The 23,798-nt window shown below is 39.8% G+C and overlaps 1 protein-coding gene across 2 annotated transcripts in view; it reads right to left on the bottom strand.

Moving 5' to 3' along the window:
- Positions 1 to 22,211, bottom strand: part of thbs4 (thrombospondin 4) — a 31,524-nt gene extending 9,313 nt beyond the window's left edge. Inside the window, exons 1-11 of one of the 2 annotated variants that reach the window (XM_012965779.3) lie at positions 22,157 to 22,211; positions 16,418 to 16,861; positions 11,124 to 11,327; positions 8,909 to 9,156; positions 7,243 to 7,345; positions 5,422 to 5,504; positions 4,498 to 4,549; positions 4,135 to 4,328; positions 3,302 to 3,439; positions 1,597 to 1,674; positions 400 to 549 (exon numbers count right to left, since the gene is read on the bottom strand). In XM_012965779.3, the coding sequence (XP_012821233.1) occupies positions 400 to 549; positions 1,597 to 1,674; positions 3,302 to 3,439; positions 4,135 to 4,328; positions 4,498 to 4,549; positions 5,422 to 5,504; positions 7,243 to 7,345; positions 8,909 to 9,156; positions 11,124 to 11,327; positions 16,418 to 16,505 (1,338 nt within the window). In that variant the 5' untranslated portion in view covers positions 16,506 to 16,861; positions 22,157 to 22,211. 2 annotated transcript variants of the gene reach the window in all.
- Positions 22,212 to 23,798: the final 1,587 nt, after the last annotated feature.

The raw sequence follows: 23,798 nt of genomic DNA, 5'->3' as shown, positions 1-23,798 counted from the left end.
GCCTGCATCCATCTAACTGAGTCAGGGCCATTTTGCCAATCTAGATTAGACTAGATTACATTTGCATCACCCCCCAGCAACTCTGAACTTTCCATGTCTCTATAATGAGGGCTCTTACTAATGGCATAAACAAGAATATATACATTTTTGCTTAACGCTGTATTGCATACCCCCATATGTAAAAAAGGCACAGCGTTTGCCCAGGTGCTGTAACCCATAGCAACCAATGAGGTATTTGCTTTTAAACAGGTGACCACTAAATGCTACCTACTTATTCATTGTTATAGATGGATATACCTGTAGTATACTATGTACTTTTTATTATAAAACCCCTGTATAGTCTAACCCTGTCACTTAGCAAGAGATACCCGCAGAATCTGCCACAATGTTAACACTCACAGTGCAGGTTATGTCTCCATCCTTTTCCTCTGAACACTGAGCACTTGCATGACATGGGCTCTGTCCACGACGGCAGCTTTTTTCAGTTTTGCAGCCTTTAATTTGATCCCCAACATAACCAGGTTTGCAGGCTCCACAGCGGAAAGATCCCTGGCATCAACAAAAGAGCATTTGTTTTGCATTGCATTGCAGTCAGCATCACAGCTAAACTAAATGTTCTTCTGACCAAACAAACAAAAGGCAGAACAGTAATTCCTGCAAGGCTTTACCCCAATGCACTGCAATATTCCCGTTTACCACTCCTTCATGATCCCTAATCTTTATTACAGAGTGAACAGAACGTTATGGGAGCTTTTCTGACAGCAGTTGGCAGTCGGCCCTGTCGGCTTTTAAACTGTGAACATTCACCTCAGGGAAATGCTCCTACAAGAGGCTGCCATATGCTGCTTTCGTCTCCAGATTTGGAATAAAGCTAATCTGTGGGTAATTTAACTCAATATTAAAGTGATATTCTGGTATGGATAAATAATAAGAACATGTCAGTACTAACAGTAAGAGAAATCACAGAAAACATACCCTGTGCTTCGTACACTTGCCCCAAATTATTTGCTTGTTAATGTGTAACTCTTTGGGCTCCTTCATTTTTGTGCAAAAAGTTGTATCTCTCTATAGGAAGCCTGCATTCCCTGCATTTTACCAGTAATAAATACAGCAGAAGCAGAAGGTACTGGCACATTCAGAAGACATAAGGGAGGAACCCCAGGGGATACAAGGCGCTAGAGAGCACTATGTATTTCTACGTATTGCAAGGCACTAAATACAGCAGTCTCTTGCACGTAACAGCACTGTGCTCTGTGCCCTGTGCCAAACAATAGCTGCTGGAAGAGAGCATGGGGCTGTTTAATGACTGCAATTTGGGGAAACTTTTTGCTCCTGAACTTGCATCTAGTTGGGCCCTTCAGTTTTAAAAATGTCCTTTTCCCCTAGAATTTTAGAAGCATCCTTTTTATGACTGTAGGCTGCAGAGTGAAGCAGCTTTATGCGTAGTTTCATTTTCATGACATATAGGTATGAGACCATATGAGTTGCACGCTAATAACAAAAGCCCTGTGTTTCTGTAGCATATACCAAGTTTAATTTCTGAATTGAACCTTAAGGGCTGTGTGCATGTGTTTCTGAAATCTGTTTTTATCTTACCATTGTATTGGTGCAAAGAGAATTGGCAGTACATCCTCCATTTCTTCCATTCTCACATTCATTGATATCTGTGCAAACCTAAAAGAAAACACCATATTTATCATGTGACATTACCGGGAAGATTTATTAAATGTTTGAGTTTGATTGTTTTATGTTGTGCTATTAAAATCGAGTTATGGTTGAAAAACTTGAATGTTTGGTATTTAAGTGCAAAAAAACCTGAAAACTTGAATGTATAGAGTTTCTATAGAAGTCAATTGGAGTTGTCCTGGACAAAGTCAAGCCATATTTTCAATTCGAGGTATTTGAGTTTTTTTAATCTCATGAGTTTACCACACTTATAAATAAGCGAGCATTCGATATTCAAGATTATTCAATTTAGAAAAAACAAACTCAAATTCAGAAACTGTAAAACTGATCAATAAGCCCATAGCTGTGGACTACATACCAGACATAGACGTTCTCCTTAAATAAACAATGCTGCCAAATCCCACAGATCAGAAAATTGCTAATTCCTACAGGAAAAAGTCATTCATTTTATGGCTTCTTGTCCTTTATGGTAATATTTTCCATGTCAAAGTCTGACCAAATTAAATTCCAAGTGAATGAAATACATAAAACACACACACTCTTGTTGGCTCAGCCTTGTGAATACAACCTTGAAACTACATCCGGAGGAAATAGGCAGCAGTATATAGAATAGACTGTCATTACTAGAAGTCAGTACTGTACTTGTTCAGCTCTGGGGATTTCATCCAAACTTTAATGGATGATGTTAAAGAAGAGGCATCTAATGCTCGTTAGCATTTCATTCATTATTCATTTTCCTATTCAAATGTTTTTCATTCCATTCCCACTGTTTGTGAATCTGCAAGTCACTGGGACCAAACGTGCTACTGTGTGTTTACCCAATACATGCCCTGGGCATTAGGCAAGCTGTTTCAGTGGGCAGCACTGTGGTTAGTATAACTTGAGTTCCCGATGGCTTATACTGCACACATAACTTCCTACACGTAGCCTGTACTGAGCTCTGCCAGAAAGGTGACAGAATTACAGAATTAACAATCAGCCCTTTATTGGTACAAAAATGAAGTCACGGTGTGTATGTCAGGGGAAGCAGAGCTTTCCAAATATTGACTTAACATATGATTATATTTGTCTAAGATTTGTAGATCGATAAGTAATTCTTGAGTAAATCAGTACAGATACTCTCCACAAAACTAGTTTTATCCTTACAGTTTTTGGCAACATTTCTGCTTAACATGCCAAAAGCATTCTTATTAGGATGTCTGGAATCAGTTAATATGTTGGAGGGGTTTTAGTAAAATACTGTAATCAGTTTGTAGTCTATTAAAATGCTAATGGGAAATGTTAGCCTGTTATGTACATTTAGGACCCACCAAATATTATATTGGGATTTGTGCATATATATGACTAAAAACATGCAGGTAAGCTGATGTTAAACCACATGCAAAAAATATAATTTCTAATACTTGGCACAAGTTGCACTGATCTTTCTTTTCTGTGTTTTCTCTGTGGCTTTTGCATTGTTCTCTGTTTCCCCCTTTAATGCTTGAAGCCCTAGGCAAATGCTCTTCCTGGCCTACCCCAAATCAGCATTATATGCCTCCCCAACTGGCACTGTACATAAGGACACACAGGCTAAATAAGCAAATGCACATGTCATAAAACAGCTAAAAACTACCTGCTTATTTTGCTTAGCAAAGTTAATGCCAATCCCTTGAATTGTGGATCCAGTGTACCCAGGAGGACAGTTCTCACACTTGAATCCTGGGGATGTGTTTATGCAACGAACACCAGGGAAACATGGATTTAACCGACACTAAAAAAAGAAATAAAGACACAGGACAGTTCAACAATGACCATACAGAATAAAGAAACAGGTGTGTGATTTATAAACAGAAGTGCTGAACTGCACCATTGCAAGTAACCATAGTGAGCAATTAGACTTTGGCTTTTGTATTAAGGCTGATGTCCCATGTAGTCGCCTGTAATAGATCTCTATTGCGGGCAACTAATTGCTCCGAAATGCCTTTCCAGCGGCAACAATAAGAGTCGCCAGTGGAAAGGCCTAGACTTTGCTTCAGCTTTCCAAAGTGGCGTAAAGTTGCCTGCAGGAGGAAAAGCCAGTGATGCCACTAGCGACTCCTATTGTTGCCATTGGAAAGGCATTTTGAAGTGGAGACTTTAACTCTTTACTTCCTTACATTACCCTCCTGTGCAAGAGTTTATTTTCTGTTTGCAATATAACCTTTAACAATGGTCCTATTTCAGCATTTTCTCCATAGTGACTTTGATTGTCCTTGGACCAGCCAACTACATAATAATAACGAGATAGAACAAGAATCCTTACGTTTATATTCCTGCTATACTGTATATGTGAAATATTCATTTTGAAAGAAGTACTTTTTTGATAAAGTAAATATGTAAAAATTACTTTGCAACTTCACAGCATCACTAGAAAAGACACTTTCAAAGTTAATGGACCTTTGTGAATGGTGTCTGCAGAACATTTACCTCATCTACATCAGTACAGATGACACCATTGCCGGTGTACCCTTCGGGACATGGCCCACACTGGAAACCGGTCCCTGTGTCAATGCACCTCACTCCTCTGAAACAGGAAGTAGCATCACATCGAGGCTTTGGAGGTGCAGTGGTGGTTTGGCGCTTTGGAGCTTCAGTTGGCAATGGGTAGTCAGGACCTAAGCCTTCAATATAAATGGAAAAAAAGGATTGTGAAGTTTAGTGTGATATATATGTCAGCCATATTTATCTTTACACTTCAAACAGGACATAGAACAAAGCCAAGTCACAGAGTACACCTGCCACAAACTTTTTTTTTTTTTTGGCTTTGAGGAAGGTTCATTTCATTCTTACCACAGGCCTGGCATTCTGAAATTGTGTTTCTCAAGAACATGGTCTCCTTTACCTTTAAGAAAAACAAGGGATAAACAATTTAGGGTTGCACATGATGTTCTACTACATGAAATCATTGAGTTTCATTTGGGTTTAAGGTTTCCCTACTGGGTTTGTTTTTAAGGAACTTTAGGCTACCAGCATGTTAAAGTTGGATTAAGCATAATGTGGGAACAAGACAATGAACAAAATGAGCAGTTGTATGCATTGGATTTACTGTTCTTTAAATCTGAATTTGGAGGCAATAGAGAGTGAGTAAAAAGAAAACAACTATGAAATGATACATATTATTAATAGTGTGCAGAGAGAATGGATTGTCTCAAAAACTCAAGCAAGGACGGAGCTGTTAAAACCTTTGCTCTATATACCAGTGCTCCCACTAGAACCTGCTGCTCTCGGGAGTACGCATACTCTGCACCAATGACCCTTTTTGGTTTCTTCAGCTCCCAACGAGTGATAACTCTGGCAGAATCTTAACTGGTATGATTGGACACAGATGCTTTAACTTGTGTTATTTGTTTTTTCCCCATATAAATGTTCCCTTTATAGGATAGTAAAATATTTCAGTGTTGTGTAATAAATATTTGAGGCTAAACAACAGATGGAAGATCAGGTAGGTCGGTGGCTGCAGAGTACATTTCAGACCAAGTTCACAGGTGACATTAAACCTAATACAGATCAAATGGGCTTATGTATTAAAATGCATACCCATAGCAACCAATCAGCAGGTAGCATTACTGGTCAACTGTTTAAAAGCAAATATCTTATTGGTTGGTATGGGTTACTGCTCCTGGCAATCGTAGTGCCTTTTATTACAAATGGGGTAAAGAGTTTCATTAGTGAATTGATTGATGATTTTATATAATGAACACAGAGTTGAGTTACCTGCTGCCTCATTACATCTCTGAGCTCTCCCAGCAGCTGATTCATTTGGGTTATCTGGCCAATCAACTGTCTGCTGACATCGCCTACACATAGAAATGCAATATGGGTTATTAAACAAGATATCCAACCAATGAGCTGTGGTATTATGAAACTTCACAAAGGCCATGTTTCCTATGAATAAAATGAGTTTATGATCTGAGTTTTTGTAATTTAGCAAAGAGGTAAAGTGTATGTTAGAGTACTGCACAGGTCCAATTTTTGAAACCTGGACCTAACCTAGATGCGCATTTTTACCAACTACGCGACCAAACCCGCAACTGCCTTACCCACAAACTGACCTTCTGCCCACTGACCATCATTAAACCTGAAGGTGCAGTTGAACTTGCTTATATTGAGACCTGCAGAGCTGCCAACTTATACCCAAATCTGCAAGTCCTACCCGCAACCTGCTGTTTACTTATTTTTCTGCAATGAAGGGCCCTAGTGCATGTCTTAGTTCCATCTTTCCATGCAAGGCATTCATTACTACACAGTGTGTCGCATAAAACCAGTGCCACTCCCCATGTTGTCAACAGGAAGGACACTGCTAGTGTCATCCTTAGAGCCGATATAGTACTCAATGCCAAATAACTGATAGGCTTTAATATTGGTAGAATGTTACATTGCCTTGTGACCCTAGTTTTCTCTTGGAGCATTGCATATCATTAATCATTCTGCTTTTGCTTGGTTAGACAGGTCTCAAAGACTAAAAACATCTGTGAGCAAGTTCTTCTGGCTATGTCCTCTGTCCGTGGTTTAGTCTTGGCTGTACAAGCTGTGTTAAACTGCCGCTTTCGGGAAACATCTTGTTTAAAATTATTGCAGAGATTTAGTAAGGCAGGGTGTGTGCCAAACAGTAACGGCCAGAAGTTATATGATCGCCTGCGGTATCTGTCATAGAACTGTGATTCTTAATTGAAATACCTGATTTAATGTTGTAGCCAAGTTTATTGGAATGAAATAATCCACTGCTTGTATAACGCATTAAATATAGATGACATGTTAAACCTGGAACTGGTTGTGCTGTAGCCACACATTATTATTACCAGGATGAAATAAATGCAGATATGTGTAGGGTCTGTCCTAAATATTATGATACAGTTTAAGAAAATACATTAAGAGATTATGTAATGCTGACATAACATACAAGCAAATGAGATCTCCTTCTCTGTTGCAGTCATACCCTTAGTATTAAAAAAGAGGAATACACTGGATTATGGAACTCCAATCGCATTAAGACTTTGGTCTTTGGCAAAAAGACAGCCCACTTTCATAAACATTCTCCCTTAACAGACTGGGTTCAGGGATTCAGGGAAGGACAACAAATATAAATTGGTTATTTGCTACCACCACAAAATGACAATTAGAAGGCTCTGGAGGTGTCCATGGACATACTTTTTACTGGTTTAGGACCAGTTGGGGACCTCATATTGCTTGAAGAAATTTCTCATTATTTGGGGATCATGGAAATCCTCCCTAAGCAGCATAGGAACCTTTCACATTGTACCCAGTGAACAAAAGCCTTTATACGGATACAGTTGTCAGCTATGCAATCAACCTTGGGGAACACAGGCGTCTGGATCACTTTCATGCTGTATGTTGACCAACCAGGTTTCCTATAGCATATCAGCATGCTTCCCTCTCATCTCCTGTAGTGGTTTAAAATAAAGGAACTGAAAAGATCAAGACACTGCTAGTGCATCTCATCTGTGTGTTGGGGCTTTTTTTTTTTTTTCTTTTTTTTTAAATATGCCAGTATTCTTTCTTAAACATCTTTCATACCTGTCTGCTGCCCAGGCTCACTTTGCTGCATAAAACATTCTTGTATTGATGATATCTGAGACAGGGTGCCTCCCATTACCAGTTTTAATTCATCCATTGAATCCTGTAGTAATAAAGTATACTGTTACAAAGAACTGTTCAAACTGCTTAATAGCTCAATAGCTGCCTACATGGGATATAAACATGCAACCAGTTCCCTTATTATTGGATGTACTTATGCACAGGTGTAAATATATTCTATATATAATATATATTTTTTACTTGGTGTTGAAATGTGTGAGTGGACAGTTAAGATTTCCTTTTTATTATGATGTGTTTTGAGATGTTATATTTGGGATATCCCAAAGTGATATCATTCATCACACAGACATCATGCTATTGATTTTAATTAGTTCCTTATTGGCCAAAAATCCTCTACAAAACAATGTATAAGAAGGGAAAACAGAAAGCATACATACATAAACCCACTATAGCCAATGTACAAATACTGGCTGAAAAAATGCAAATATGTTCATATGTTTTGTTGCAGTGTTAATTTACTTAAATAATAAACACTACATACACTATATTAAATAGAAATCTGAATATTGCAAAGGGTCATAGGGGGCAAACACCAAACAAGACCTTAAAAGGGACACTGTGTATGTTACAAATGATACATGCTACAATTATACATTTTATATTAGAACCAATACATTTTTTTAGTTGTAATATTGGTGTGAAGGCAGCCATGTCAGGTTAATGTGCCTGAACCTGGGCGTGCAGAAGAAGCAGAAGAAGCCAGCACTTTACAATAGAACCGCTTTCAGATAAGCGGGCCCATTTTTAGCAATGCAGGTGTCAGGGAGCTGTTATCTTAGTTCTTGCCCATTGTTCTGCTGATCGGCTGCTAGGAGGGAAGGGAGGGGGGGGGTGATGTCCTACAACTTGCAGCGCAGCAGTAAAGAGTGACTTCAGTACATCAGAGCATATGTCACATGGTTTACGATGCCTGGGAAACTACGAATATGTCTAGCCACACATCAAATTTTAAAATTAAATATTTAAAAATCTGTTTGCTCTTTTGAAAAATGGATTTCAAAGCAGGAGGAGCTGGAGGAAGGCTATTAACTGATTTATTATGTAAAAAACATGTTTTCTGTGACAAAATCCCTTTAAGGCATATAGATTTATTCAAGCAGGACTTCTAAACTTTAGCCCATTTCAGAGGACACCTTGATTCATAGGTTCATTTTATAATAGGCAGTGCCTTACTGACCAGACCAACCAGGGGGAAAAGGCCAGAGGACTGGATACAATCAATGCAGAACAAGGCCTTTTTATAAAAGAGAGATGACCTATATATTTTTCTTGTTACTTAGAACTATTGGGGTAACTTCAAAGTTTTTAGCCAGGCTAGCAGTCACCTCTTTGCAGAACTGACAAATATTTAGCACGTGTATAGCAAAAATGTCAGACTCATTTATTTACAAGGCTGTTCCTAGAGGAAATAAAAAAGGGAGATTGGTGCCTACTCCTAAGCTTTTGTGTCCAGAGTGGGAAAAATAGATTGCTAAATATGATAAGCCCCAACAAAAGGCTAGGTATGCCTTCTTACCCAAAAATGATACACAAGTTCCATGTAATGGATTTTTAACCATATTTCATGTAGTCTTAACATGTTTACCTGTCCCCTTTTCTGCAGAGTTTTCAGATGCACAGATCCTGCATTCAAGCTTGCCCCTAATAATGGACGGGGCAGATCTTTTACACCATCCACCGGAACACAGTCCAAGTAGAGCTCAGCAGAGCTTGAGCCCCGGTGTAGGCCGCTCAGGTGCAGCAGAAGTGTATGCTGCTTCCCATCAGCTATCTCAATGTTACTGAAGATGACAGAGTTTAACTTCCCATCACTCTTGAGGTATCGTAAAGAGGCTAAGAACAAAAGTGTAAAGAACAAATGTTAAAAAACCACAACATTTTGTCTCTGATCCAGTGTTTGTTGTGTCGCTAAATAATGCCACTAATTACTAGCTGCACTTGTTTATCACTTGACAGAGTGGTGAAAGAGATTATGCTCTAGCTGCTGCTCTGCCTAGGTGTCTGTGCTACCGGGCCCTAAAGCTGCCCATGGCTACAAATGGTGTCCCCATCTCTTGGGGTCACTCAGATCCTGTTCCCAACAGTCGTGTGGCTGCCCACACTCTCTAACTCTGACCACAAGCCTGTGATGCCTCAGAGTGAGAAAACAGGCGACAGGATAAGGCTGTGGGGGTACAGTAAGAGCAGTAGATCAAACTAGTCAGCCTGTCCTACCAGTGCCATCCATTAACAACCTGACCTGCATCAGTTGTTGGGAACATCACCAGTTTGCAGTTCCAGGCCCACTAGGTCTGCACTTCATCCCTGTGCCATGGGCAAATGGAAATTACAGCTCTGGGCCCATTAGGATTGTAATCCATTCCTGTGCCATGGGCAAATGGGAATTACAGCTCTGGGCCCATTAGGATTGTAATCCATTCCTGTGCCATGGGCAAATGGAAATTACAGCTCTGGGCCCATTAGGATTGTAATCCCTCCCTGTGCCATGGGCAAATGGGAATTACAGCTCTGGGCCCATTAGGTCTGTAATCCATTCCTGTGCCATGGGCAAATGGGAATTACAGCTCTGGGCCCATTAGGTCTGTAATCCATCCCTGTGCCATGGGCAAATGGGAATTACAGCTCTGAGTCCATTAGGTCTGTAATACATTTCTGTGCCATGGGCAAATGGGAATTACAGCTCTGGGCCCATTAGGACTGTAATCCATCCCTGTGCCATGGGAAAATGGGAATTACAGCTCTGGGTCGATTAGGACTGTAATCTATCCCTGTGCCATGGGCAAATGGCAATTGCAAGTGTGCAACAGCTGGCATGCTAAAGGCTGTCAGAAGGATTTGGGAGCTAAGGTTTGGCAACAGTTGTAAAGTATGATGCCAGCAGGGCTGAGAGTTGAAGGTTAGTAACGAATGAAAGGGCTGTAGGATACTAGAGGTTTTAAGAGGCTGTAAGTAAGCTAAAGCTCAGGGGTTAAAGTGCTTTGTATGCAACTTTAGGCTGCCAGGGGGTGCAGAGAGCTAGTGTTTAGTAACAACTGGAGGGACAGAAGGCCAACTGTTTGTTTTCAGCATGTCTAAAACACTGTTTAAAATAAACTGAATGGGGCACAGGGCCGCCAACTTAGACAGTGTAGAAATCAATCAGTGTAATGTAGACCAATGTTCTAGAGTCAGCGGATCACTGGCCACTTTTTTACCAACCCATATCTGCTCTGTAGGATTACAGATAGAGTGTAATAACTGATATTTTCTGAACGTATATAATAAAGAACCAACATATTCTGAGGCTCTATACAATACACATACACCACTACTGACCAATACAGGGGGTTAAGATGGCCTTGCACATTAGAGCTTACAATTTATTTAGAGATTTAGTTAAACTGTAGCCAGGCACCTCCCAGTATTCCACCATCAATTTTGTTTTTTTGGCACTAATAATTTTTACCCATACCCTACTAACTTTTACCCATAATGTGACACTATATTAAGGTGTAAAATATTTAACCCCACCATTTCTAAGTATATATTTTACATGATATTAATGGCTCTTGTGTATTATATACACTATATGGCTAAAAGTATATGAACACCCCTTCACAGTATTACATTTTTTCTGAAACTTTTTTATGTTTGTTCTTTTTCAGTTTAGTTTTTTAGTAAATGACTGCCATTCCTGAAAATGAGTCTAATCGTGGTTTTAAAAAAAGATAAAACCACCTACTTTTGGCCATTTAGTGTATATATAAACAGTTGGCTGTTTGTATTGTATACTATTTATTGGGAGCACCCCAAAGACTTACCTTTGTTTAAACGACCCATAACTGTGAATTCAAAGAACCTGCTGTTGTCACTGGTAGAATAAAGTCCAAAGAGAGTAACCGTAGCCTTGGGCTGAAGTTTGAAAGTGGACAAGAGATAAACCTCATTCATGGAAGGATTGTTCAGTGCTTGTTGAAGGAAAGGGGTGACCTGCCTTTGAACTGATGCGGCGAGAAGATCAAATACTGAAAGAGAACGTAGAACAAACAATCATTTGATTTGTTCTCGAGGCAGCAACAGGAGATGGAAACCAGAAATAGGAAAGTTAGTGGATACCAGTGTACAAATGAAGCATGCCTAATGATTTTAATAGAATGATATCTTGATTTATATTCCAAGAAAAAATTTGCAGTAGGAGGTAAACTTCCATGTAACCATCAAAAAGCAGACTTTGATATATCTACCATATGTGACAGAATGCAAGAACAGATGTCTGACTGCCATCTTTGTTTCTTAAGTCCTGCCACCATATGAATTACTTAAACATGTTGGGACGGGAAAATAATATTCAATCAGGGACTTTTCCTCTTTGTAAACTAAACTTGCTATACCTATAAAACTGGAGGTGGAATCATTTGTCTTTGGCCACTGTATCCAAAGGCATTTTGGTATTATGGCAACACAACAACTCACCAATGTTTCTTTATAAATAACTACATTAGAAAATAGAAGTTCTCAGAGCCCAGAATGATGTGGAGAAAACAGACAGCAAGCTAAGTTCCCCTTATATCTAAAAGATAATACTAGGAGGGAGCGTTAATCCTATCCTTAGAAGTGGCAGAAAAGGTTTTCAGTTGACAGAAGGGAAGAAGTAATAGTCTTAAAGTGAGAAAATAAAATAACAAGACCCAGGGCAAGAAATAAAGGACAAACAGAATGAACATGAAGGAACTGGAAGCAGAGGAGTTAACTTAGATTACTGAGAGGAGTTAAATTAGATCACTGACTCTTCTTCTGCACCATGTGTCCCTTTTCCGCAAAAATGTTATGTTGTGTAGTTTATTTCCAGCATAGTTCTATTCTTGTCCCTGATATTACAGCTAGGAATGCAGCCCCAGGCACAGTATGAAGGCGACTGTAGATGCTACTAGATGGTATGAAGGCAGCTCCTTCCAAATTACTTAGATTTACTGAAGGCTCAGATATTCAACCCATGAATCTGTTTTGAGGTGCATTTGTATAATCTTTATAGCCACAATGCAGTATTTTTTTTTTACTGATATTGTATGTGAATAGTATCAGTTTTGGTGCACAACATCAGTCTTTAAGCGTGTGAGTCACTGCATGCAACTTATTGGTCCTCAGGAGGTCAACCAGATAATAAACCACAAACCAAAATCACCTTTAGGCCAGTTTTTAAATTCTGTTGACTAGGACCACATAGGTATTGTGATGCAGTTCTCGTCTGAGGATCTCTGTAGGCCAGTTCCAGATCCATATTCAAAACAGGTATATGGAGGCCCAAACAGTCCCCACAAGCCCAAAATAATACTCACTGTCACTGGCTTCTTACAGCAGCCACTTCGGCATTTGCCAGAATCTAGAGATTGACAGTCTGGGCCTGCCACATGCCTATAACATGATCAATTGTTGGTCCAAATGAGTGGATCTCAATGTGTATGGCCAGTTTATCATGGCCATTAGATTTTTTTTTAATGCAGTGTTTCACACCCATAACACATTTACTCCTATCACTCTGGGCTATAGCGATTTAAGTCATTTTTAACTCCAAGCTCAGAGGAGCTGCACAGCTATATTCTCTTACAAACAGATATAAGGGTTCTCTGCCTTACATACAGGGGCACATTTACTTACCCACGAATGGGCCAAATGCGTCCGATTGCGTTTTTTTCGTAATGATCGGTATTTGGCGATTTTTCGGAAAATTATCGCGACTTTTTCGTTGCCATTCCGAATGTTGCGCAAAATCTGGCGATTTTTTCGTAGCGTTCGGATTCATTCAAGTTTCAGTATGGTGACTTTTCTTGGGCCAGGTTGGAGCTGCAGAGTGCCATTGAGCCCTATGGGAGACTTTTCTTGGGCCAGGTTGGAACTGCAGGGTGCCATTGAGCCCTATGGGAGACTTTCCTTGGGCCAGGTTGGAGCTGCAGGGTGCCATTGAGCCCTATGGGAGACTTTCCTTGGGCCGGGTTGGAGCTGCAGAGTGCCATTGAGCCCTATGGGAGACTTTCCTTGGGCCGGGTTGGAGCTGCAGAGTGCCATTGAGCCCTATGGGAGACTATCCTTGGGCCGGGTTGGAGCTGCAGAGTGCCATTGAGCCCTATGGGAGACTTTCCTTGGGCCGGGTTGGAGCTGCAGAGTGCCATTGAGCCCTATGGGAGACTTTCCTTGGGCCAGGTTGGAGCTGCAGAGTGCCATTGAGCCCTATGGGAGACTTTCCTTGGGCCAGGTTGGAGCTGCAGAGTGCCATTGAGCCCTATGGGAGACTTTCCTTGGGCCAGGTTGGAGCTGCAGGGTGCCATTGAGTCCTATGGGAGGCTTCCAAAATCATGCTAAGTCTGAAAGTTTCGCCTGCCGCTTACGAGCGCTCAATACGAAAAAGTCGCGACAAGATACGAGCGAATCGTAATGGCTAAGAAAAACTTGCGGTTTTTCGCGCAAATCGTATTGGTAACAAAAAAGTCGCGGCAATTTCCGAAAAGTCGTAAAGGCGCCGAAAAAATCGTAAAAAATACGAAAAAGTCGCAAAATGTTCGTTTTCCAATCGGAATTTTTCCAATTCGGATTCGAATTCGTGTCTTAGTAAATCAGCCCCACAGTCTTTCCTTATTGGGCCATGTTTGGTATAAAGCTTTAAAAAAATAAATACAACTACTAATCTTACTAAAGCAACAAAATACAGCACTGCCTGACATATGTGTTGCCAGGTGCATGTACATTCCTTGCCAGGGGATAACCATATACACAGAAGGTCATAGGCTATTGTAAATAAAGGAGCAAAAAGCTCCCCTGCATTCATCCATACACTTTGCCATGAACAAGCTTGAGTATACTGTGGCCAAATGATATTACCACAAACCAAATGCTCTATAATAAAGTAAAGATTGTTTTGCACTGAGTTAACAAAAAAAATACAATTTATATATTGGCTATTTAATTTAGAACTGGGGCTGGAACTAGAGTCTGAATAACTTATATTGAGACAGTGGTTAGCTCCTAGTTTAATGCAATGCTGATAATGGATGGGTGGTACCCTATGGTAAATCACTGAGCCATTCAACATTCCTCTTCATTTAGTCTTAGAACCAAGTTTGGAACAAAAATGTGTCATAAATACCAGCTAAAAAGTATGTGCTTATTCATCTCAGTATGTTGCCATCCATAATAGAGGTTTAGTGTGGTGTTATATGCGGAAAAAGCAAATTAAAACAGTAAGCGTACAATGGAAAGTCTAATAAATGGGATCACAGATGTGTACTTTGCTAACAGTAAAACCAGATGTTGTGGCCACTGCCTGTGCACTGAGGTTTAACTAATGAGCAACAGTAAAGAACGAACCTTTGCATGCTCATCGCTTCATTATCATCAAACCAAATACACACCGAGAAAAAGACATCTGATTTCTATAGAAAATTACAGTTAATTTCTGTCTTAACTCTTCTGGGCATTCGATTATTAGTCAACCTGGGGCTTCCTTATTAACCAAGAGCATAAACGACCTCCTTATAAAATGGCAGCTTAGTAAATTAAATGCAGGAGGCAGAGAGTGCTTCAGTGAACCCTGTAATTACTAGGATTCTGGCTGCGCCCCATAGCAGCCCCTGACTAGCCTTGTGCAAAAGGTGTACAAAGCATGATAAGCATATGTTCTCCCCATGGAATGCCTCTTCTACATCCCTTATACATGGTGCATATGTTGCTTGTGGCACGAGGGACAGGGGTACCTTGTACTCCATCAAGCAACTAGCAGTTAGTGCTGTGTTTAGTCCTTGCCTGTAACATCACATGTTAAATGTTTGCATTAGTGATACTGCCATATCATTAGCATCCGTATAACAGTAATGATCTGAGCCTTCACATTTGTCCACCGGGGCTCCCCATATTGGCCACCTTTTGATTGCCAGTGGCACCACTCACAGTTAGTATACTCCAGGCATCTAAGCATAAAATTTAGGTCATTTACCATAGAAGCTGATGCTACAGGGCTAATTATTAAATTCTGGAGCAACAAATTGCCTGTGTGCCACTGGCATGAAAGCTATTGGTAAATGTATTTGCTACTGATAGCAGCATCAGCCTACTATTTTCCTTGCTCTGGCCAGTGTAGCAGAATTCAGCTCCATTCCAGCCAAGACTGTATTTCCCACAATGCTCTGGTCTGGGACCTGGAGTCTGGGCTATAGTAGAACTGACTACTGAGACAATGAATTAATGATATGAGTAGTAAGAGAAAAGGGCACATGTACATCTGCAAGTGCAGTGAGCAAAGTGCAATTTTGAGCACAATCACCATGTTTTTTTCCCACCATGCAGTAGCAAGAGGCTAATGGATACTGCTTTGAATTTATACAATCCATTGTACAGAACAAGACAATCACGCTCTTCCAGGATCAGCTCTGTCTGTATGCAGCATTTGGTCCTACTTAGTCTAATTCCCTGTGTGGAAAAGTAGCAAGGATTTTACTTTTTTTGCAAGTTGGTCTTTTTTATTTTTTCATTGTGAAGGGACATGAACCAAATAAAGTCTATAAATAAAGTATATGGCCACAAGCAGCTGATAAATTCCAGTGCAATTTTATCCAGATCCTGGCTGGAGGTGCCATTAAGGGCATCAGTGTGTTACTGCAGCTGGCATTTTTCTAAATGTGTCCAAAGTTACTAAAGTGTGGTTGTGTGAGCTCAGGAATTTAACAACAGCTGGCAGTGCAGTTGTACCTAGAAGCCGACAGACTTTCGCAAAATACCCATAAAACATTAGTACATGTATATTCTAATATTTTCCATCTATAAATACTTTCAGCAAATTTATTCAACAAAGGAATGGCCATTGGCACTGTGGAGACCTTTTTAAAGCTGCGAACACAGAATATGCGACAAAGCTTATATAAGAAAGATATCAGCTAAATCTTCCATTCCCTTTTATATTTTAGTTTTTATATCATTGGGTTTACCTCCTAATGATTAGTTTCCAATATAACTATATGTTTATAATAATTATAATAACTAGGTTTTAAAACAATGTCTTCTAGTTCCATGGATATGGATGACAGGAGCAGACCTGGCCAAGAATATAATGAATTACACTAAGCATTACCTTGATAATTTGGCTGTGCTTGACATACTCCATAAAGGTGAAGAAGTAACATCTGTAGGAAGAGACACAAGCCTTTTCGTCTTGGCATCTTGACTTCTACAATGGAATTAGCCTTTAGCAGCTCAGCAGATGTACATATCACAGCTCCTCAGCAGTGAGCAGGCTTAGTGGTTAGTGGATGGCAGTAAAGACACAGCCTCTTTAGTAGGCAGGCATGTAGGGAGGCTCAGGCTGCAGCTGGCCAGCAGGAGGCTTCTTGTCAGGGACACTGATGCTCTGCCCTCCAAGCCTGCGGTGTTTATTCTGTAGCCCCCCCTGAAATGAAGAGGTGGAGATTGTAGGGGGGAAACTCCATCTGTTCTCTCCAGTGTTTACTTACTTCTTCAAAGAGTGCAAATGTATTGGCCGTCCTTCAGAATGCCTCTCTCTTCCAGGCCAGGGTACCTACAGGCATATGAAGAATTACTCCTGATAACACATATACTCTTTCTAAAACAATGGAAATGATATTCTTAGTGGTTGATATTCACTGAAAGTTTTCAACTTGCTCTCAACTGAATGAACTATTCATGGTTAGATTATAAAAACTCACCATGAACAGGGATCTCTCTAGTCCTGCATAAGGTTGGGTACCCACGGAATACCCACAAAGCAGCCAGGTTTTCTGCAGAAAGTCCCTGATTTCCTGACCAAATGGGTGGTCCGCGGGTACCCAGTTGATTGCAGGCTCCCATTCCGAAAAACAGTGACATTACTTTTGGTTTCCCAGGTTGGGTTATTGGCACACGTGGGTAGGGTAGCAGGGGGCATAGCGGGTCTGCAATCTGGTTGGGCACAATCCATTCCACCAGACCCATGCAGGGCTCTACAGGCTGGGTTAGTTGATATAGGTCACAGAACTTCGTGGTAACTTGTGCTAATAAATGGTGATAAGTTATGCGTTATCCAATATTAAGTAAATATATTTCAGACTTATTGTGTAAAGTATTGTGCCAATATAAAGTAGCATGTTCCCAAACCCAACAACTTTATAATAATCAGGCAGCATCCTGTCCTTTACCAATCTATCATGCGTTGCCTTCCTAGGGAAGAGAATGTCATAATTCTTTCTTAATTCTTTGCTTTAATGTAGATGCAAAAGTCATAAGCCTGCTCCTCCTGCCTATGCTGGAGTTAGTGGAAGAAGAATAGAGAAGGAGAGGGCCATGCCATAAGCCAGGGAGAAAAGCAGCGAAAATATAGAGGGTAATTTATTTCAGTAGTAGAAAGCAGCTGTGTTCATGTAAGTTCATACCCTTTTACTATATGGTCGTATGTTGTAGGCAGTTTTGTTATCCTATAAAAGTTTGTTGTGGCATGGCAATGCTGATATTACTGGGATGTATTTAAAAGCTAAGTTGTATTGTATTTTCCAATGGCATTGAGTGGTTTAAGCTTTTAAGCTACATCAGAATTTGCTGTTCATATGAATATAAACTTGTGTAGGTTTTAATGTACTCCTAAATTCCCTTCAACTGTGTGTGATTGCTGCAACTGGGAAGTGATGCACAGTGCTACTATACTCGGGTAAAACTATCAGGATCTACTGTAAGAAATTCTTTCCTTATTCCGCCACTGTAAAGATAAGCAATAAACTTAAGCGTAACTTGTTAAAGCAATTGTGTAAACAATTCTAAAGGTTGACTTAGGGCAGTTGCATACGGGGAGATTAGTCACCGCCAATAAATCTTCACTACCGCGGCGACTATCTCCCTGATATGCCATCCCAACAGCAAGAATGTAAATCACTGGTGGGATGGCATACGCATCGTTAAGGTCGCCCGAAGTTGCCTCGCAAGGAAACTTCAAGAAACCGAAGCAATGTGTATGACATCCCACCGGCGATTTACCTTCTTGCTGGTGGGATGGCACATCTGGGAGATTAGTCAAGATTCATCTTCTCCCGGGGTAGTGAAGATTTATCGTGGGCGACTAATCTCCCTGTGTGCCACTGTCCTTACTGGCACTATTACCTTGCATTGGCAGGATTCTTAGTTTGATTCTGATCCGGGACACTATCTTCATGGAGTTTGTATGTTTTCATGCCATATGTTGCCAAAAAGCTCCTAATAAAATCAATCATACTGGTTGGATTATAAAAATTTGCTAAGGAACTTAGTAAGCAGAGACTGCGTAACATCTTCTTGCATCCAATGTATACATCTGTTTCTTGTACAGAACTGTGAAATATGTTGGTGCTTTATAAATATGTGTTAATAATAACAATGTTAGCAAACCCCCATAAACAATACTTAACCAACAGAGTTTATTTCAAATGTAATGGCCTATTCAAATTTAATGTCCTATTAAAGAATCTTCCTATCTAGAATATGTATCAGTAAATATTGCCCTTCTGCATCTTTTCCCTTGGCCACCATTTAGTGATTGGCTGGGTGCTCCCTCAGAGATCAGCTGACAGGAAATAATGCAGCTCTAACTGGAACAGGAAGAAGTGTGGGAGCAAAAGGCAGAACCATGGCTATTAATTGGCTCATCTGACTTAACATGCATGTGTGCCATTGGTATGTTAGTGTGCGCCATGAATCATATGATGTACATCTGCGAGTGCAATTGCGATACCCACAATATCCTCACAGTCATTTGTGCGTAAATCATTAAAGGTAATAAAATGTGCTCCTTGCACTTCCATATATTGGTACAGGGGAACCCTGAATCTTTTAACCACCACCTTTTAACCAGACTGTAGCTCCAGAGTTCCCTTTGTGCTTCGAGTCAATAGATGCAGCACACTAGTGCCTAAAGAATCAAGCACACACATCACTTGCGCACCGAGCACTGAAAAATATGCCAAATGGACTTCCCTGCCGTTACTCCAATTTGCAACAAAATGTGCTTGCAGTTGCTCTAATTTTTGATGACCTGAACACACAATCATGGTAGGCGTGGTACAACTGCATCAAGTCCATTGCCTGTTTGTGGCCGCAATTGGTGCTGGAATGATATGCCCTGTTTTCTTAATTCAATGCAATATTACAGTTTAAAAATAGTGTGTTGGGATAACTGGAGTATAACATTCCTCATACTAATACTCAGAATAACATCATATCATCATCTGCGTGGATGATAGAGCTCACACTTTAAAGAGAGTACTACCTAGATACCTAGAAAGGATAATTCCTGAGTGTCATTTTGAATAGTAGATTTACTTATTGTGTCCATTTCAATAAATATTATTCAGATTTGAAGCATTACAAGGTATAACCTTTGTACTTTTTTTGTAAACATTCTCCATTGAACCTCACCCCTACTACAGTATTTTACTCTGGATGTGTATTACATGTGATTTTACCTATAGACATGCCCCCTTGACCAGCCCCTTCTCCTTTTATCAGGCAAGTTCTATCTGGTCACTAGGAACTTTGCTTACCTCAATTGGTGTCCTGCCTGGCTTCTGTAGTGATGTAGTTGGACATATTACACTGACTATTAAGGCCTGGCCACTTGTATAAAACAGAGGAATGGGAATGGGAAATATTTCAGACACAAAGATCAAATTACTTTTTTTGAAGAAGCATTGTGTCATATCATCCAGAAGGAAGACCATATACTCCCTAGCCATCTCAAAGCCACAGCAAATGTTACAGTAAAGTTGCATAATTTGAGCAGACTTTGAAGAGGGAAGCTTGTTCCTGAGCTCTCTCTCTGCTTTTCTCTATAGACTGTTTTGTTCTAGGCAAACAAATCTCAACAGCGGAAACCTTCTGTCCCTGCCTGTTAAGATGTGGCCACATATAAATACTAGATAGCTTAGCCTGCAGAGAGGCTATGGATAAAGATGGAATTACATACAAAGCTTGGGTTTCTCAGGAATTCAGCAAGTATTATAAATCCGTCTTTTCCTCTACCCAATCTTTTTTAACACACATTACTGATGCCTTTTTCCAGCTAATATACCCAACCTTTCAGACACTCAAGCAGACAATATGGAGCAGTTAATCACATGGGAAGAGGTTCAGAGGACCATTAAAAATGTCAAAGTATTGAAATCCCCAGGGCAGCACAGGTTCTCGGCACTATATTACAAAAAGTTTGATAACATTATAACCACGGACCCAACTAACGTCCTGAATCAAATCTTAGACATTAGGCACTGGGGGAGATTTTTTACTAGCCCAGGTCTCTCTGCACCCTAAGCCTGATAGCTTATATAGTTCTAACTATAAGCCCATCTTAATCATGGACATAGACGTGAAAAATCTATAAAAAAACATAACATAAACATAATGCCCCCTACAACATTACCTAACTTGCTTCACACCCTGTATACACTTGGTAACTTCTCCAGGCTTAAAATTAATTATGCTAAAATTAGGCCTTGAACATCAACATCAGCCTCCTCCAACTGATCTTTGTAACCATCATAGAGTTGGATTTTCTTGGATGTTGCATTACCTGTGCATCAAACTGCAGGAGGAGCCTTTGGGTCACAGGAGTTATAGGAGGGACCATTAGTAAGAAGGTACATCCTGAGTTCTGGGTTTGTAAAAATACATAGTCCCAGACTCTGTAACCCAACTCTTTTCCTTACCCCCTGACCCAGGGTTTCACCAACCCTTCCTACTCTTCTTCTAATTTATACAATTAAAACATGAAACACATGTTTGCTACTAGTTGTATCTTTATTGACTTGCTGATATTTCTTTATTTACAATATTTTCCATTGTAAACTAAACTATCAATAAAGGTATATTGAAAACAAAAAAGAAAAACAAAGCTTGGTTTTCTGGTTAAGGCTGGTATTACTGTTAAAATTATATTGACTAGTTGTCATAAATTATAGAAACATAAGTACTAAAAGAATAAAAGCAGAAATGTTTATGCTGTAATGATCCCACACAGCCCTATGCAGAAACTTTAAGGCTTCACTGAACCCCCACTGCACCATTCCAACCACCACCAATTTAACTTTGTTTCCAGGTTATGCCTGTGTCCTCCAAGTGCATTTAAAAACTTGCAGCACTTCAAATACAACTCTGTAAAATTTATTTATAACATTAGGTAATACATATTAGGTAATACATATTAGCCTAAATCGCTTAAAGGGGAACTCCACCCAAACACAACTTTGTGAAAATTAAACATAATGTAACCCCTTCTTGGCTAGAACAGAACTTGTCCAGCCAGGTAGGTTAGAGCATGGGGTACATTGAACTCTCTTTCAACGGATGAGCCTTCGCTATGTGGAAAAGTACGGTATATTTGGATGTTGTTAGTGAATGATGTAAAAGAAGGACACCGGGAGGTTTTTTTTTTCAGCAAACTGTAACAAATAACTTTTGTTGTCCAAGACAATAGCGATGCAGGGTTATCAATACTCACATTTCACATGGAATGGCAGCTTTGCAGACATACAAGAATGCAGCAAAATCAGGGTTAAGTAAATTTATGTTAGGGTTTCTACCTTAAATGGCCTGGATCCCAACAGCAGACTTGATCACTTGCTTGGGGAGAATCCTCTAAACCTGATACTCTAGTCACTACTGTTGTTCATTCACTAAGGCTCAGAGCCTTTAAAGGAGACTACTCCCCACTGTCTCTTCTGGTTGGAGCACAAAAAAACTGCTCTTACTAAATAAAACTCTCTCACTTTCTTAGAAAGTGCTATTATAGTATTAACTTGCTCTTACAATTCCTCGTTCAGGGGGTCCCTGCACCCTAACTTACACTAAAGAGACTGACCTCCTCTAGGGCTAGATGCTTCTGGGTTATGTTGGTTGATCTGGGCACATCCACCTGGGTCAAAGGAGGAAAGCCAAAGAGAAATTATTAGAAATTATAATACAGTGTACAGGAAGCAGTCATAAGCCTTATGGGCCACTAACACATGATATGCTAAGCAAAATAGATACATTGGCATCTGTCCAGTAACAGTTCAATAAATAAGTGTAGGGTTTAAAGCTATAGTGATTGTTAATCCTTTAGGGCCCTGCAATAATTTTAAGCAACTTTGCAATATACACCAATTAAAAAATATGCAGCCTTTTCATTATTTTTAATATAATAATATGGTCTGGAACAGTTCCCTAAGCCTGGCCCCCTGTTTTTCTACTGGATGACTACTTTAAGACTCAAAAAAAAAAGTAACAGTAGTTGACTCTCCCCAGCCTGTTTTATTCCCTCCTGCCTTGTTGCCAGGATTTCAAATGATGCAGAAAGAGAAGCAGCTGGATTTCAGCATATAAAATGGTATTTATTCGTACTTTCTGAACAGATTACAGTGATAGGTATATTAGGGGTTTCTGTGTTGTGTGGGGGCTCTTTAACAAATTTTGGTTCAGAAGCCGGTCACTCCCTAAATCCTGTTATAACTGAGTACTTTTAAAATAGGATGATGGAAAATATCTCCTGTGGCAGTGCTGGGCAGTGTTGGGGTGTACTGCTTATTTATACATTGTGTCAAAACAGCATTTAATACTGCTGTTTCCGAGTAATAGGGTCCGTGTCTCTATACTGATCTAAATATATCTCAAGTTTGTTTTAAGTGGTTGTGGAATGCCTTTTGTCACCCCAGTGTACAAGTTCAATACGGTCAGTCTCTAGTCAATTATGTTAATATCTATCTTGCATCATGAACATATTCTGATTTATATTATTTAAATAATAAATTTGTATTAATTACATTATTAAAATAATGAATTTATATTAAAACAGGATGCAGAGGAGGGTCTTGTATCATCCTTATTATTAAAATTGGGGAGGCTTTGAAATGAAGTAATGTTTCTTTGGAGACCGGCATCAAAACCTCTCAGATCTCAAAAGCCAGAATGGCATCCAAACCAAGATCATAACAGGGTGATATAAAAAAACACCTAAAGCTACTTTATAACAGTATTTAAAGAACCTCAGAGAGTGGTGACCACAGACTCACGCTGTAATTCTACATTCACAGACAACCTAGCCGTTATTAATTTTAGGGCTGGCTTTCCAGAATGACAATCTGTGGGTTCTGGCAAATGCCAGAGGGGCTGCTGTAAGATGCCACAGACAGTCACTATTTATTGGGCCAGGGGGGCTGTTTGGGCCTCTGTGTACTTGAAATGCCAGGGCCTATTTTGACTCCCAGACCTGCCTGCCAGCAATACAACTGACTGTTCCTCTCACATTCTCATTGCTGCTAAAGCTCTACCAAATAGAAATAGATACAAAAATTTAGAGTGAATAAATAAAAAAATGTGTGCCGTAGAAGTCAATGGGTGTTGTCCTAGGCAAACTGCAACAATATTCATTTAATTTGTGCTTTTAGAGGTTTTTTTGTGCTTTTCAGGGTTTTTTTCATATGAAAGTCCATGAAGATTCATGGAAAAACATAAAAAAAATTGTG

Source organism: Xenopus tropicalis, chromosome 1, assembly GCF_000004195.4.
Source record: "Xenopus tropicalis strain Nigerian chromosome 1, UCB_Xtro_10.0, whole genome shotgun sequence".
NCBI classification, from domain to species: Eukaryota; Metazoa; Chordata; class Amphibia; order Anura; family Pipidae; genus Xenopus; species Xenopus tropicalis.
Note: the sequence above shows the minus strand (reverse complement) of the source record. Positions and strands in the feature narration are given on the sequence as shown.